We start from the raw sequence: 18,194 nt of genomic DNA on the forward strand, positions 1-18,194 counted from the left end.
CATCATGCATCGGAGGAGGTGGCTGCTAGAAGATGAGAAATCTGTAAATGCAAGCTACCACCCAAAGGGAGAGCTCGGGTGCTCTGAAACTTGTCAGAATTATATATATATATATATATATATTTTTGTGCCATTCAACCGATAATAAATGAATTATGGAATCACAACACAATCCAATTAGCATAATCACTCTGTAAGAAATATCCAATTTTCTTCCTACACCCAAAAAATGATATAAGAACCCTGCCACACTCAAGGAGTATAAAACAGAATCAGTTTTACAAAAATGGGATTCCTTGAAAAACTTCCTATAAAGACTAAGAAACAAGTGTTCTCCTACCATATGGAATCGGCTATATAGCTATATGATTACATGAGTTCTTGTACTCTATCAACAACTAAGACTTTGGATATAATGTTAACGCAACATACATTTATAATCAAAACAAATTATTCCTGTAGAGTTACTCTGATGATTTTGTTGGGGATACATGCAATTCTCTGCTGTACAGCAACTCAGCAAGGATGACTTCAAGTTTACAGTATACCCCAATGACGCAATCCCTGTGATACATTAGATTTCTGAAGCTGAAGTTCAACAGAAGTATTTTAGTGGCTACAACCCTTTCATTCAGAGACTTGCACTTCGTTGGAGCTCAAACTGAACACCCCAGTGCCTCATTTGTGCCTCAGTGTCAGTAGTCTCTCCGTTTGAATTTAATGAAACTCTGCAAACTACTATGGACCTAGTTTCTAGTTCCCTCTTGAGCAAGTCTTTTTTTGAACGAGTTCAAATGCTGCGCACAAAGCAAGCAAACTGATGAGTATTATCATGTGATAGAGAGGATAAATAATATGCATTACAAGTTGAGATATTTATGTCTTTCCAACCTAATAATTAAAAAGGAAAACTTTCTCATATCATAGCTTCCTATAAGCAGACTTTATTTTAATAAAAAGAAGTTTTTCAATCAAGGACCCGTAAGAATAATAATTAATCTAAAAGATTCAAAATTCCTTTAAATGATCATAATTGTCATATATCATTGGTGCTTCTCAAAATTACCACTGATACTCCCTAAAATTACATATTTTTTATACTTTTTTAATGACACGGAAAAGTCTGACTTCCAGAAACTTTGGAATTGGGAAAGCACAAAGGATAACTTTGATCTTCAAAAGCAATTAAGAATTTCAAAATCCTCTCAAGTAATTATTACTTCAAATGGGTCCTTAGTGGAATTTTCTTTTCTCCCAAATTAAATGTGCACAGAAAATTACGCAAGAGAGGAGATGGGGAGGGGTGAATCACTGCTACTTCTCTGACTTGTTTAATGGTGCCCAGATTCTTTTCCCCCATCTGATGGCAGATGCCCACAGCCACTGAAGTTACAATAATGTGTTTATAATTGTCAACTTATTCTCTTTTCTGTATTTTTTTTCCTTTTCGGCTGTTAGCTTCACCCTTATTCTGATACTTCCACGACAAGAGAACCGAACAACAAAGACAACAAATAAAAGATTATCAAAACTGAGATGCGATATGATGCCCATGAACCTGAAGCCGCAGGAGACATAATTTTCTTTCAAAGGAAATGGCTTGCCAACAAAAGTTGTGGTTTTTCTTCATCTTCCTGAACCCCTCCTCGAAGCTTCCTCTTTAATTTCTTGTACCCTCTTGTCCCAGATGTCATCCACCAGTTTCCAAGTTTCATCACTGACAATTGGGTCTGCAGTAAAAAGGCGGAAACAGGAAATAGAGAAGAGTGTTTGTCAGCTAAATGAGAAGATAAGGCAACTTATAAACTAGAAGAACATGCTTTTGCATGCACCTCCATCGGGCGGGGTGCACCAAAGGTTGAAAACCCAACATGCCTGGTGCAAATGTAACCCTCCCTGGAAGAGAGATTCCATGGATTCCCCATCGTCCAGCATAAATCAGTGCTCCATATTCATCGATTGGACTTACATTAGGCTATGCAAGAAAGAAAGCAAGAGATTGACGTCATAAATAGAACATTGAAGATAGTAGGCAATCAAAAACAGGACAATAATATCCCACTGAAGTTAAACCTGTACCTGAGCTTCACGAGGAGCTCTCCTATAAATTTCCCAGATTTCATCAGCATTAATTTGTCCCTTTTCAAGCAATATATCTGCAAAATGGTGAGGGTGGAACAATCCTCTCAGTTTTTATGAACTTTTTAAATTAAACTTAACCAAAACCTGCTAATCCACTTGTAGTAAACCTAATTGTTTTAATGTGAAATAAATGAAGAAGCTGCTGAAGATAAAGCCCATCTTGCTAATGGACAAATAAACACAGAATGAGACCTGTGATTGTCTCAACGCTGAATGATATTCTCGCAACACCGATGAACACTTTCCACAGCATAACGCATATACTCATCTCGGAGTGCTTCAAGCTTCATTGCTAGCTGGGTAAATGCTTTAACATAAGTCATGCTAGAATGTAATTTTAAAACACTTCTGTAAAGTGACAGAAAACACTGTAAAAGTAGCTCTTACAGTTGGACCCTACACATACGTTAGGCACCATATCACTTCATATCTGTAGAATGCTTTCCCAAATGCTGTCATTCCTGTCTGCAGAATTAAAATTCAGCAAGCCTTGAAGCTTTTAATGTTGCATTTGTAGAGATCCAGCACAAGTTGTCAATCCCAAACATCTCCTCCTCGATTACTCTTGCTACAAATTATTAAAAAAATAAAACAGAAAAAAAAACGGGGAAAGTGCACACAAAGATCAGAGAAAATAGCCAACAATCAAACGGCAGAACAGATTTTAGTTCCTAATTTCTCACAAAAGCTTTCAAGAGCAATATATTACAAAAACAATATAGAACTGTCTGCATTGGCATCTATAACAAGAAACTTCATCCAACATCAGAATCTCAGGTGTTGGAACCTGATCTTAACAAAACTTTTCCTACTGAAAGAGTGTTGCTTAAATCATTCTCCCAAATAACTTTAAGTTTCGTATCATCCAAGCACTTCTTCTTTCTGAAATCTCATAAATCCCTTTTCTCCTGGCTTTAAAAGACTTCCCAATTATATAACTTAACAAAATAAAATAGATCAGTTCTATAAGAAATCTACAAGGAACTGACTTCATAAGATGATTTTTGCAAACCATAGTGTGGCAGATGACAACTTCAAAGACTCCCACATTAAGCAAAAGGCTTTACATAATGCTAGGAGAACTAGTTCACTAAAATAAACCATAGAATCCCATACTACTCATGAAGAACTTAGACGTCTCATACTACTTTAATTGATCATTGGCCCCACTAGAGAGTCAGCGTCCCAATGGTTACATTCTATACACTTTAATTAGTAACACTTCACTCAACATCCTCATCCATCAGAACCCTCCACCAGTTAGAATCCTATGCAGGTAGCCCTTATGAGAGACACTGAACACTAGTTCTAATACCAATTGATTATTGCCCAAGTGGGAGGGAGAACCTCCCTCAAAAATTAGATATTAAAGCGGGAGAATCAATCAATTTAAGTACTATATAAAGCATCTCATACTAGTCAATGCAGGACTTAAGCGTCTCATATTACCTTTGCCTTCATCACTATCACAATTCAAACCAAAACAACTTATTCTGTCAACAGGACTAAGAAAATGACCATCCAGTGAAAAGAATCTCGAACTGTTTGAAGAAACAACATCTACAAGAGAATAAATCAGAAGTGCATAGCAACTTACGAGCACAAGCACGCACTATAGAATTTATTTATCTAATCTGATTTCCTGGCAAAAACCTTTCCAGAAGCTTCAGCATACTGCATATTTTGGTTGGCTGCTGATGGAATTTATGTTGGTCTGTAAACCATAAACACAGTAGTGAATCAACATTTCTAGAATACAATGAACTTGCAAAACAAGACAAAAGGAAATATCTCAGCCTCAACCTCACGAAAGGGCGGTGCGGTTCAGGAAAGCAACAAGCAAGAACAGCAACAGCTGCTTCTCTGTAAGCCAATCTCAGTCTCAATTCTTCAGGAACTTCAGCACTATCCTCTTGCCCAGTTTCAAATGTTCCCTTTTGCTGTAAATCCATAAGATCATTCAGAGGGACATGAAATTGCATGAAAAATTTAAAATATAATGTATCAAACACACAACAGGAAAAATAATTGCCCATTTAGTCCCCCCCCCAAAAAAAAAAAAGTGGGTAAACCACCAACCCTTTTCAATGCCTCAACTAGTTCATCCCGTCCAATGTAATCCAAATCCTTCCTGGCTGTCAAAATTCCAGCTTCATTCCTGTCATTTAACTCATGATAAATCAGTCCACATGTAAAATTGACACAGCAGTACCAATGACAATCAAGAATTAGTTACAGTATATTTTGCAGCTCTGCCCCAGTAAAATCTTCAGTGAGCTCAGCAATTTCTTTTAGTAGCATCTCCTTTTCATCCTCTGAACGGAAAAATTTATTTCTGGCATGCACCTAAAACCCATAAAAGAAAAATCAACGAACAACAACTTAAAGAAAGCCAGTGAAATGCATATAAAGATCTTGCCCCAGAAAAACCTTTAAAATGGCCAATCTTCCATCTTTTGACGGTAAACCAACTCTGATAATCTTATCAAAACGACCCTTCCTCAGAAGAGCAGGATCAAGAATATCCAATCTATTTGTTGCACCAATTACAAGCACCTGAAACTCAAGTTTAGTGAATCAGACAATAACTTCCTTATGATACAGGAAACTATTAGAAGCATACCTGTTCTGTAGAAACTTTAAATCCATCCATCTCAGTCAGTATTTGAAGTAAGCCTTGTTCCCTTTCAGCCCCGCCCTACATAACAATTGCAAACACAGGTTTCATTAGGAGGGAACAAGGGAGCACAATGAAGCAATAGAAGGAAAGCAGAACTTAACATAGGCAAAACAAAGTACAGACTTGGCAGTGAATACAATTAAATGATTTTCTGTCATCAATATAGCCAAAGAAGAAGCAAAATACTTAAATAACAACTGGTTAAGAATCAACCCCCCATAAAATCATCATGCAATCACCATGCCTGATACCTTTTCTAACACTATATCTTTAAAACCCATAGTACCATAAACATGAAAATATTATTAATAAATGCAATTTTTTTTATTGTTCTCTCCCATTGATCATTTCAAAGGAGTTGCCATTTTTTATTTCACACACTGACCAAAAGTATTTGAGAGCATGGCTTCTTGTAATTATTATAGTTATGATCGGCTCCATTCCACACATGGAACAGTGTCTAAGGGCCTGTTCGGTTTCTATTCTCATTCTCTGTTTTTAAAAAATTTTTTTTGTAATATAGTTTTTTAAAATTGTTTTTTTCAAAACAAAATAAAATGAAAATCCATTTGGTTATGTCAATTAAAAAATGAATTGATAGTAATAATTATATGCAGTTAATGGTGGTGATTAATTATAGAAATTGATCCCGGTAACTATAATTTCCACTAATCAAATGTAGTGTATTTTAAAAATAAGAAAAATAAAACAGAAACAACTTGAAATTGTTTCTATTTTTTCGTTTTTAAAAACAAAAAATGAAAAAAAAAATTGGAAACAATTAAATGAAAAACACTTATCTAAACAAGTTTTTAAATTTTTCTGTTTTCAAAAACAAAAAACAGCTTTAAAAACAAAAAAAAAAAAAAAACAACAGCCCTAAGTTTCCCAACCAAACAACTAAAAAACAATATGATAAAGGCCCTCCATTGCCTTGTTATTATGCTGTAGCTATTCATTTGGGTTCATCTTGCTCTTGCAATCACAGAACTTAAGGCATAAGTCCCCTGTGGGTTGATCAGAACACCCGCGCATGCGCACATATAAAAGCAGTTATATTTAGTGTTTGGAAGAAAACAGCTCAAGAAATTTTTATGTCTGGCTTCAGCAGAATATTACCTTATATCCTATCCTAACACATGGCTGACACTATAGTGATGAAGAATGACAGCATCAGATTTATGCCACTACAAACTTTATCACATCTTGTGCATACACATTCACCAATTCAGTACTCATCCCAAACGGTTGGATAAAAGTATAATTATTTTAAGCTAAGTGAGTATCAACTTTTAAATGTTACTGTAGGCCCAATAAATCTGAATCTGTGTGCTTGTGCATTTAACTGTGGATGCATAAAAAATTTAAGAACTAAATTAGCTCTGTAGAATAATTTGAGTCTCAGGAAAATTTTATAATACCATAAATGTAATGCAATGAAATAATTTCAAACTAACTCCAAAAATTCTCTAGAACATAAATGTTGAATAAATAACGTCATTGCCATTCTATACATCCATAGCTGTAGGATGAAAAGTTTCTTGATTATCTTACTCCACCAATATCTGGTCCTCCTCGCTTGCTACCAATAGCATCTATCTCATCTATAAAAATGATAGAAGGTGCATATGATCTGGCATTGCTAAAAAGTCTTTAACACGTGATGCAGCAACCCCTACAAACATCTGAGAGAGAAAAAGTTTATCTAACCAGCTGCAGTCTAACATGAAATTATTAAGACAAAAACAACTGATATGACAAGGAATATTTGCCATGATTAAAGAACAATGTGAGGATAAAAGACACATAAAACAAGTTATCATACTTTTATCTATGTCAAACTTGTCTGTGTTTTATAAGAAGGACTAGCTATTAGGCAGTGAAACACCAGTTGATTACTAATCATCGATATCAATATATATATAATCTCTAGGAAGTTTAGCCATAAACAATACAGCTTATTTCGCACACTCCATACAGTAAGCGGACCCACATCTAGTTATTGAAATTGCCACTCAACCAGGTTGTACAAAATCTCCATCCCTGTCCTATAGAAGATTTCACGATTTGGGATTTGAACTTTCAACAAAGAACACTAACTTGAGTTCCAAATTCTCCATTATTTTCTGTGATGAAACCAAATTCTCTTTCTTGTAAATTTCCATTCAATTTACTGAATAAAATCAGAGAATAGGCAAAACCTCTACAAAATCAGTGCCATTTGCTGCAAAAAAGGCAGCCCTGCTTCACCAGCGATGGCCTTAGCCAGCAATGTTTTTCCAGTTCCCGGAGGCCCATGGAGAAGCACGCTTTTGGACAATAAATTCCTTTGTCTTGAAACTCCTCTTCATTCTTTAAAATCGGGACAATCTCTGTGTAGTTCCCTCTTATATATTCCTGGCCAGCAAAATCATCAAATGTAACACCAGTTCTTTCTTCTGCAGATATAAATTTAGCCCTGAGGGAAAGCAAAAAAAAAAAAAAAAAATCAGATCTAGATAAAGAGCTTTGTTATGAAATTCTTTTTCTTTCTGCACTGAAAATAATTACACACTGCACTTAGACTCTCGAACTACTTTCAACACATCATCAGTTATCATGAACCTGTCATTTGAACACCATAGTTTCATATGACTTGAAAATTTGCGAAAATGTTGAACTGTCTAACCAAAGTAGCATCAACAAAACTCTAAATACATGAAGAAAAAGAAATACAATAAACAACAAAATGATTAGGCAAATCCAGATAGGGAGCCAAAGTGTATTGCTCACTATGATTATGCAAACAAGTGAATATCAAAATATTTGTAAGCACTAAGCAGCACAATTGAAACCCTTTAAAGACATAGCGGAAAGCGGCTATAGCTCCAGATTATTTTTTACTATATCGTGAGGCTAAGCAGGCCCACGGGTTAAGTTCATAACAGTGACTTTAGTTGCTTAGTATTCAGGATGTCAACAGTAAATAGCACCATTCTGCAGACTGATCTGACTTCTGGACATGGACTGAGAAAAAGTATATTGAGTTCAGAATAAGTTTCCAAAGTAAATAATCAGCAGCAGGCTGAGAAATGGCCACCCCTCTTCTTCACTATAACCAAAAGAAAATGAACAGCATTCCCTAAAAGGTTATATTGCCTCTCAAAAATGCAGAACAACTTTTTTTTGTCTAAATCATGAATTGATCATATTAAAAACTACCTATAAAAAAGCATAAGCTGTGTAATAAAAGCACATAATAGGACGCATCCTCATAACTACAAGTAAAACAAGTAGAACAATAGACACAGTAAAAAGCTAAAACCTTGCCATATGCAACAGAAGTCAAGCTCCAGCAAAAAGTGGAACAGATAAATGGAAAAAGAAAATTCTCCACTCACCGGCTCTTGCCTAGTGATCCAAGTGTACGAAGTTCAAGTGGCTGCCTAGCTTGTGGACTAGGTTTTCCCAAATCACAAGGTATCAACTTTGCATAAATTGGTCTCATCAAATTATCAATCCATACATAAAAACCAACAGCTAGGGCAAGCCGCATAGACCATATAACTGCAGTTGCAATGGTTGAATATACTTCTGCAGGTACTGCATCCACGTTAATGACATCAACATTAACAACTTGTTGATGCAGCTTTCTCCAAACATCATTCCAGCAATCTATCGGCATCCGGTCAACTACATGGCGCCGAAACACAATATCCTTAGGATTCCCTTCAGTTCCTGATGACTGTCCATTCTTATAATATGGTAGAATCACTGCATAATTGAGTCAATAAATATTCAACATGAGGTTGTTACAGCAGCAAAGATGGAAGAACAGTAAGCGTTCTACTAACACATTTAGTATCATTAAAGAACTCCGTGCAACATAGCAGTAGTTAATTATTCTCCTATTAAGGAGTATAATAAAGAATAATATATGAATATAGAGGTAACAAAATTGAAGGCTTCAGCCTCAGACTACTCTTAGACAAAGAACAAATGTCAAATGACTGCAATGGCATTTGGGAACTAACACATAATGGAAGCTTTAAACATAGAAAGTTAAAAACATTTAAACGGACTGTTTCAAAATTTTCCATAATCTTTATTAAGGGAAAACCCATAACCTTAAAAATCAATAAAATTATTATTAGATAGGTGAATGCATTGCAATTTACAAATGCAAATCAATTACAAATGATCAAAGGAATTACATTTTCTCTTTTTCCTGCTCTTACTCCTCCTTCTTGAGATTGAAAAAAAAAAAAAAAAAGCACAAACTTGTGCACATCCACACACAGTTACAAGCAATAACTAACAAAGGCATTCACACTTGATCATAGCCTTTCCTTGCCACCACGGCCACCAAGAGCAAATTGAACATTGAGATAGACTTGGAGCATAATGCCAATTCTGAGTTCATAAGTTATAGAGCCACTGTTAGGCCTTGTCCATTTTTTTATACTGCAAAATAGGTCAGGAGTGCAGAGTGTTCATCTTTTCTCACTTCATCCCTTCCCTTACCATTCCATCCCCTCGCGCCAAAACCTCCAAACATAGCCTTAGTTTGCAACAAAAATATATAGATTTACTTAAATAGATGCAAATGCATGATGCAAAATAGTCTGGAATATGGCAATGATTTGATCAACCATGCAATGTACTGAATCAAACGTTCAATATTTATTTAGTACGTAATGTTATAACATGATGTTTACATAGAGCTATCATATGTCGATGAACCTTACTACAGAGATGGTATGAACTATAATTTGTTCTAATAAATTTTCTTGTTAACATTTAAAGTCAGCGACAGCCTCATGTGTAATTACCAAACAAAACTTGTAAGAAATCAGTGTTCAGTAACTTAATTAGCCAACAGGTTTTGTATCAGCATAATAATCCTGAAAAAATAAAAATCCCACCTGATATACTTTGACCATAATTTGAGTACTCGATAAACTGGACATTATTTGAATCAAGTAGTCTCAGAAAATCACTGAAGTCTATCCTGTGTGAGTTCTCTGGGTCCCACTCTGTACCCTTTAGTTTGCCACGCATAGTCAATAACTCTGCTCAAGATGAAGCCATGACAAGTTGCCTCTCTAACTGCACATTAGCCTTGTTCTCAAATTCTTCTAAGTCACTTATTCGTTTCCTTTCAGCCTCCTTCAGTTTCTGAAAGATATCATAGTTATATTATTCTCAGTATTTTAGAAGTTCAAAATGTGATAAATCATCATCTCACGTGAACATGTAACAATGTCCAACAAATTGCGCCAAATAAGATAAAGTTGGACCTCTAAGATGCAATGGCAAATGGGAAACTGAAAACCAAAATGTTTCCTACAAGTCTCCAATGTAATTGCTTTCTCAAAAGCGTGCCAAAATGTGGCCACCCCTTAGCACCAAAACTCTCAAAGTGATAAATCCTATATTTGAAAGTTCTAACCACCACTTCTTCTCATACGAAGGAGAACTCCAAGATTTCCGTTAAAAATGAAAAATTCATAATCACTTGTTCCATACCAAGACCAATATTACATACGGGAGTCAAAACTTCTCCCGCTCAGTCCTGCCATACTTTAAATGATCTGAAAAGTCCAAACTAAGAATCCACACCCCGCCCGAAAACACACGAAACAGAAAAAAGGAAAGGAGTTCAACTTTGTTAGGGATCAATGACAGGCATAAAGGAGAAAAACAAAAGAACCAAAAAAAAAAAAAAAAAACAGCAAGACACTAATGCCAGATGCGGAGTCAGTCAGAAATCCAACTCCCTTCGTTTTACAGATACCCCATTTCTGACATTCCAGTAGAAAATTCGTAAAGGTCCTCATTTTAAATTGCCAGTGTATCTACTAAAAGAAAGACTATTTTCTTCCGAATGTCAAATTCAGCAGCGAAACTTCATCAATGTGGCTTACAGTTTCGCAGTAGTTTAGTTATCGACAAAATACCAGGACACGAGACTCTGCATGAACAGGCAACCAAGTTTTCATTCTTCAGAACTATGTTGCGCTCTTCAATTTTTTTTCCATTGCTTCCATCAAACGCAGCTAAACAGAGAAAGTGATAAGGGGAGTTTAAAAAAAAAAAAAAACCAACCTCGAACAGCTTAAGAGACTCAGCATCTTCTTCCTCTTCTGGGTTCCAGTAAGTGAACTGGAAGTTGAATCCGAAGCTTTGTGGCACTTATTCTAATTGTCCTGTGACTGGTGCAAGGCTTATTATACCGTAATTTGGTTCTCAGAACGCGTTTTACATAAGAAAATCGAGGTAAAGATGGGGGTAATGGTCTAAGAGGGTTTTAGAGCTGGATAGGGGCCTTGCGGAGTGAAGAATATCAACAGTATAGGGAAATTGAGAATTCATGTTTAGCGGCTAAAGTATTCTGCACCTCTATCTCTCACTACTTGCTTACACTTTATCCCACCAGTCGCCGCTAAATCTTCATGTTCACTTCGTGTAAAAGTGGTCCGGTGGAGCCCTGTAGTTCTTCTACAGGAGTATAGTGTTTCCTCCCCAATCTGGGTAATTTATGGTTAAACTTTTTAAAAAAATAATAATAATAATAAAATGAGGAGGTCATATTTTTTAGGAGAATTGCACCTAATATCCTTAAAATGAATAATAATAATAATAATGCAAGACTCAACATATTTCAAAAAGAGAATTACATCCAAATCTTTTAAAAAATTAATTATTATAAAATTTATTATAACTAAATTAAAGTATTAATATAATTAATTTTTTATATGATACTTTAATATAATTATTTATATTTAAAATTATTTATACGAACTCAAAAAGTTTCAAATGTAAATATATTTTTTCATGAATATATACTTAAAATATTTGTATATTTAGAAAAAAATTAATCTTGCCAAAAAAAAAGGGGAAAGTCATTCTGAGGTCTCATGGAAGCATTCAAAATACGTTGAAGGTCCCATGAATTCATTAAATAGCTGCCAGATTCCCAGAGACTTAAGGGTAAATAAGTTTGAAAAAGAATTACTAATTTGTTCCTTTACCATTAAAAAGAAAATTTTGCTTAAACGCACATCTCACGAAACCCATGATCAGTAATACTAAAGATTGATGCATGTCCATGATTGTTGATCATGATAGGGTAATTTTTATTTCCTCATATCTATAATTACCGCCCTTGTTTTTATCTAAACGAGGTGGGTGTTCATCTGCGACTGCAGTATTTCATCGATGGAAAACAATACCGTGATTGTTGAGCGAGTAAACAATTTCTTATGCATTAATAATTTCATTATTGTTTAAGGGTAGGATAATGCTTTTTGGTATACATGTGATCATTTGATTTGCATAGCTAATGGGTATAGATTTTATCTGGTGCGACATTGATGTGTTGAAAAATATCTTATACGAATAACTCTACATGTTGTCAATAGTGTATTCTTATGTTGTCAATATGCTATGAATAATTGTCGATACACTGTATGTGCAGAATGACTTGTAAGAATTCTTGTACCTACCATAAAACATGTCTTATGTGTTATGTTTTTTTCATATAAGGGACATTTTAACATATTATTCTCAAGCATGTAACGCAGCTTATTTTGTTAAAAAAAATCTCTATTATGAAACAACACTGCATCTTGTCAGTAGTGGATAAATGTGTTGTCATTATGCTGTGTGTAGTTGTCAATCTATTGTATGTGGGGTAGGTTGACCTGTAAGATGGCAAGTTCTTCTGGAGAACATGTATTATATTTTTTTCATATAGGAGACATTTTCAAAATTATGACCAAAAAAATATACAATATGTTGGGAGTAGTGTTAGAACAAGAACAATAAACGAATGGACAGCGTATGAAGAGTTAACAAGAATGATATCATCAAATGAGTAGCACATACATGCTCTTGTTTAGCATGGCAAATGAGTAAAATACCTTGTGCACATGCATGTGCAGCAATCAAGCTAGTTTATGACAATGTGTAACAGAAGATACATGCCAGTAATATAAGGCTGGTAGCCACACATGACTATCCATGTGACGGTGATAAATTTATTAACCTAAACCTGCTTGAAGCTACCAATGACTATAAGGCCTTCAAGTAGGCCAAAGCGTAAAAGAAGAGAATTTCAAATCTAAAATAAAAGGGTTATCATTAGGCAAGATGCCATAAGACTGGTCATACCTCCAGACTCGCAAAAATCCTAATCCATGCTAAAAAATATCAGAGACAAGTGTACTTTTTTGTTTATATATCTAGAATTTATCTTTTTGTTTATTGCATTGCACTAATGTATCAGCATCGTTAATGAAGAATGCATAGCCTGTCAATGAAGTGATAACTTATAGTTAATGGCCAATGGCAAGTAGTCAATCAGTTCTTGTAACTAGTTGATTTTTAAAGGGAATCATTGCACTTAATGTATCAGCACTTATCAATGAAAAATGCATAGCTTATTAATATAATGATAACCTATAGTTTATGGCCAATGGCAAATAGTCAACAAGTTTTTTTTTTAACTGGTTAATTTTTAAAGGAAATAACAGCACCTAACGTATTAACACTTGTTAATGACGATTGCATAGCTTGTCAATATAGTGATAACTTGCAGTCAATAGCCAATGGCAAGTAGTCAACAAATTCTTATAACTAGTTGATTTTTAAAGGAAATAATAATACTTAATACATCAGCACTTATCAATAGTGAATGCATAACTTGTCAATATAGTGATAACCACTTTTCAATTGCCAACAGCAAATAATCAATAAGTTCTTGTAACTTGTTGATTTTTAAAGGGAATAATAGCACCTAATGTATTAGCACTTGTCAATGATGAATGCATAACTTGTCAATATAGTGATAACCACTTATCAATTGCCAACAACAAGTAATCAACACGTTCTTGTAGTTTATTAATTTTTAAAAGGAATAACAGCGTTTAATGTATTAGCACTAGTCAATAGCGAATGCATAGCTTATTAATAAAGTGAAAACTACTTGTCAATCATAGTTGGCCACTTGTCAATATTTAATTAATAAAACAAACTATTTGCCACATTTACAAACTTGTAATCACCATTCATAATAACATTGTCTAAGATGTAACTACACGAAATGGGCTAACTATATAAAAGGACATAATTATTAATAAAGTTATATCATAAAGTTCTATCAATAATCTTCTATTTCCTCTTCTTCCTTTCTTGGGATCTGTCTAACAAGGGCATGGCTTCGTGCTCCTTCACATTGTTATAATGACTTAATAGCCACCACAAGAATTCTATCTTCTTCCTATAAAGGTCATCCTGCACCACAATTCAGTCTTATAAGGTACAACAGATATTTTTTAACAAACAAGCTTGCATTACATGCTTGAGAATAATATATAAAATGTTTCTTATATGAAAAAAAAAACATAACATAATATATGTTTTAAGGTAGTATAAGCATTGTTACAAGTCATCCTGCATAATACAGTGTATTGACAACTATCCATAACATATTGACAACACAAGAATACACCATTGACAACATATAGAGTTATTCGTATTAGATACTTTTCAACGTATCAATGTTACACCAGATAAATCCATGCCCATTAGCTATGCAAATCAAATGATCGTAGGTATACCCAGAAAGCATTATCCTACCCTTAAACAATAATGAAATCATTAATGCATAAGAAATTGTTTACTTGCTCAACAATCACTGTATTGTTTTCTATCGATAAAATATTGCAGTTGAAGATGAACACTCCCACCTCGCTTAGATAAAGACAAGGATGGTAATCATAAATATGTGGAAGTTAAAATTATCCTATCGTAATCAACAATCATGGATATGCATCAATTTTCAGTTTCACTGATTATGGGTTTCGTGAGATATACATTCAAGCAAAATTTCTTTTTAATGGTAGAGGGACAAATCAATAATTTTATTTTTAAACTTATTCACCATTAAGTTTATGGGATCTGGCAGCTATTTGATGAATTGATGGAACTTTAACGTATTTTGAATGCTTCCATGGACCTTAGAATGATTTTTCAAAAAAAAAAAATTGTATTCAGGCTTTTGCACTTGCAAAAACAATACAATAAGTAAAAAAATAATTTGCATATCCTTGTCATTTTCTTTCATTTTGAATTATGTCCTTCTTTTAATCAAGCTCTTACATTTTTTACTGAAATTAAGTTTTTAAAATTTGATCCATTGAATATAAACCGATGAAGATTAATATTACATAAAGCGAGTGTTTGGTTAGAAGGGAGAAATTTTTTTTCCTCCCCTTATTTGGTTTAAAAAATTAGAGGGGACCTCCCCTCCAAAATTGGAGGGGTTTGGGAGGGAAGGGATAAATTTTGTCAGATCTTAATCAACATGTCTTACATGGTAAATTTAAAAGATACAGATACACTTTTTTAATATCTCAATACTAATAAAACGAGAGTGAAATTATTCATATATAATTATTTTTATTCTCCTCTTCTCCTAAACTAAATAAAGTAACATCAAACCTCTTCTCTTTCTTCCATTAAAATACCTCCCTTCAAACCAAACACACCCAAAATGAGATGTCATTTTCATTCAATGAGATAATAGTATCAATAAGAGGTTCATACAATGAAAATTTAGGGAGATAAAGTTTGAAAGGTTAAGAGAGTTACATGCAAAGAGACACCAAGTTTAAAAAATTCGTGTACATTTTAGCCAAATTATTTTTATACATTTGATTAATCCTCACTTTATATTGTAAGAATTAGAATGTGAATAAATGATTTTATCAAAAAAAAAGTGAATAATGATGAAAGGAATAATGGTTATTACCTTATTAATAATATATAAGATATGATGTACTTGTACTGACCGAATGGAACTTTATTTATTAAAAATAATGGAGGAGAGCTAAACTTGATCATACAAGAATTCAGCAGAAGATTCTCAAGATCTAAAACACCAAATTAAAATACTTAAATGTGAATAACTTAAAAATAAATTCTCAAAATCCTCGAACTTCCCAAAATTACACAGGTAATCTCATGGTAAGGAAGAGGGTTGAGCCGCCAATTTTAAGGTAAGATTGATGTCATCTGCAATAGCCTCTGCATCCATGGAAACTCCAAACAGACCTCTCCTTGAAAGTCCCGCGCAGTATATCCCCTTCTCTCCTTTCCAGTGCTTCGGAACTTCATTCTTTGCCATCCCTTCTTCGTTCAGAACATACTTGTAGTCCTGCAAAAAAGAATGAACCAATTATATAAACAATGAACTTTACTTAACCAATACATATAAAGGAGCTGATTGAAATATAATTAACCTTGAGCCAGGTGTTAGCTATGCTTTTAAACCCAGTAGCGAACACGATCACATCAAAATCTTTCTCCATATTGTTCTCAAAGACCACCTTCTTCTTCTCAATTCTCTTTATCGCAGAAGGAACGACCTGCTATATATATAGATGAGATAGCATTGAAATGCCGCTATCCACTCAATATGCGTATATGGCACAAAAATATAGATAAAGAAGAACTTTTTGAACGATGATACAAAACCTTAATTTCTCCGTCTCGAATCTTTCGAATGGTTCCGATGTCAATGACAGGAGACCTCCCAGTGACTTTTTTAAGATAGAAAGGTCCTTTCTCGGGTCGATGAATACCAAATTCAGAGAGGTCACCGTACTCCAAGTTTGCAAGAAACATTATCACTGTATCCACTTTTTGTGTCGGCAAATATTTCAGCATGGACATACCTTGATGCACCAAGTCTTTTGTAAGCAGATGCACCTATTATACACAAGTCAGTTATATATAAGCACAATCACCATCAAATTAATCATTTATTTCTTTTCAAATAATGAATTATAATATATAACGGGCTACAAAATCATGGCTAAACGTTGAGGGCCGGATTTGGGATGTCTTTTGCCTTAGATTCTCTGTTATATATATGTACCCTCCTAATGCAGTAGTTTGAGACTTTCATTTAGATGAAATTGCCGTGACCGTTAGCTAAAATGAAAGGTTGAGATTTTGGGCATCAAGGTACAGTGGAGAAAACAGCAGTAACTCCAAATCCAACGATGAGTGATTGACAGGCTCACCGGGTTTCTGATAACAATGGAAGTTCGAGCTTCAAAATCATTAAGATCATAAGCAATCTCCATGCCAGAGTTTCCACAGCCAACAACGAGAACCTCTTTGCCCTTATACTTAGAACCACACTTGTAATTCTTGGAGTGCACTATCTCTCCTTCGAAGCTGTCCAATCCACTCACCTCAGGAATGTACTCTTCATTGTTTTCACCGGTCGCCACCACAACATACTTGGCCACGTAAGCTTCACGACGCTCTCCCACTTGAGTGTTGGTTGTTTCAATCTTCCACTTCTTCTCAGCTTCATCATACACAGCGACATCAACCATACGATTGTAACGAGGGCTTATATTGAAATGGCTGACGTAGTTGTCGATGTAGTTGAGGAATTCAGCTTTGGAGAGAAATGTTGGACTTGATGGTGAGTGAGGCATTAAGGGTAAAGAACAGAACTCTTTAGCAAGGTGTAGGTTGACTCGATCGTAAGTGTGTTTTCTCCAAAGAGAAACATTACAATCATGTTTCTCGAGGATTATGTGAGGGATCGAATACTTTGTCAGACAAGCTGAGGTTGCAAGACCAGATGGGCCAGCACCTACGATCACAACATCAGTAACTTCCATTGTCGCTTTTGCAAGCTAGCTAGTGTGTCTTTGGTTTTGAGTAGTTTGAGGGTTTTATACGCGTGGTCGTCTTCTTCAATGCATGCATGCACTTGAGTGTTTTGTCACACCACATACTATAAAAATATAGCAATGCAATTCATTTCATATTTCTCGGAGAATAGCACAAGGTCAATGTGCATGGCTTGGTTTGGTGCAGATGATTTATTCGTGTCCGTTCACTGAAACTAGGGCTTGTTTAGATTACAATATTTTCTACATATATTTTTTCTCGTTCTAAATATCTTCTTTTTAAGATTTTATATTATTGTTTCAAGCATTTATATTCAGGAATGAGTGAGATATGCTTCGCAATTTATATAGGGGCGCCTCTTCTGAAATAATGTATTTGAGTACTGTGTACAATTGATTTATTTAGTGCATTGATTGAATTTTAATATATAGCTTTCTTATATATTTACATGGAAGAATTGGCTAATCTTTAATTAATTACCACGCGCTTTCATGAAATACTCTCCTTAATTATATTATAATGCTATCTAATACACACACATATATATTTGGTCCTTTGAACAAGAAAAATCTAGTATACATCGCCTTTCTATCAATAACAGGTTTAACATCACAGGTTATGTATATAAACCATCGTGTCATTTAGCTTCAATTTAAAAAAAAACACAAATTAA

General features: G+C 34.5%; 1 protein-coding gene and 1 pseudogene across 1 annotated transcript; both read right to left on the bottom strand.

Moving 5' to 3' along the window:
• Nucleotides 1–1,571: 1,571 nt before the first annotated feature.
• LOC129298488 (probable inactive ATP-dependent zinc metalloprotease FTSHI 4, chloroplastic) lies at nt 1,572–11,881 on the bottom strand (annotated as a pseudogene).
• A 3,946-nt stretch (nt 11,882–15,827) lies between these two features.
• On the bottom strand, nt 15,828–17,508 carry LOC129298489 (probable indole-3-pyruvate monooxygenase YUCCA10). The gene is made up of 4 exons (XM_054936907.1): nt 16,894–17,508; nt 16,343–16,576; nt 16,108–16,233; nt 15,828–16,022 (listed from the first exon to the last, which is right to left on the bottom strand). Exons 1-4 carry the CDS (start codon nt 17,506–17,508, stop codon nt 15,828–15,830), a joined length of 1,170 nt encoding a protein of 389 aa, XP_054792882.1.
• Nucleotides 17,509–18,194: the final 686 nt, after the last annotated feature.

Source organism: Prosopis cineraria, unplaced genomic scaffold (assembly GCF_029017545.1).
Source record: "Prosopis cineraria cultivar Desert tree isolate PC_DT_omini unplaced genomic scaffold, ASM2901754v1 PC828, whole genome shotgun sequence".
NCBI classification, from domain to species: domain Eukaryota; kingdom Viridiplantae; phylum Streptophyta; class Magnoliopsida; order Fabales; family Fabaceae; genus Prosopis; species Prosopis cineraria.

Coding starts and splice junctions, on each gene's coding strand:
- LOC129298489 (XM_054936907.1), bottom strand. CDS start 17,508: ATGGAAGTTACTGATGTTGTGATCGTAGGTGCTGGCCCATCTGGTCTT. Junction 16,577..16,893: donor CCATTGTTATCAGAAACCCG/GTGAGCCTGTCA, acceptor TGTGTATAATAG/GTGCATCTGCTTACAAAAGA. Junction 16,023..16,107: donor TAGCTAACACCTGGCTCAAG/GTTAATTATATT, acceptor TCTTTTTTGCAG/GACTACAAGTATGTTCTGAA.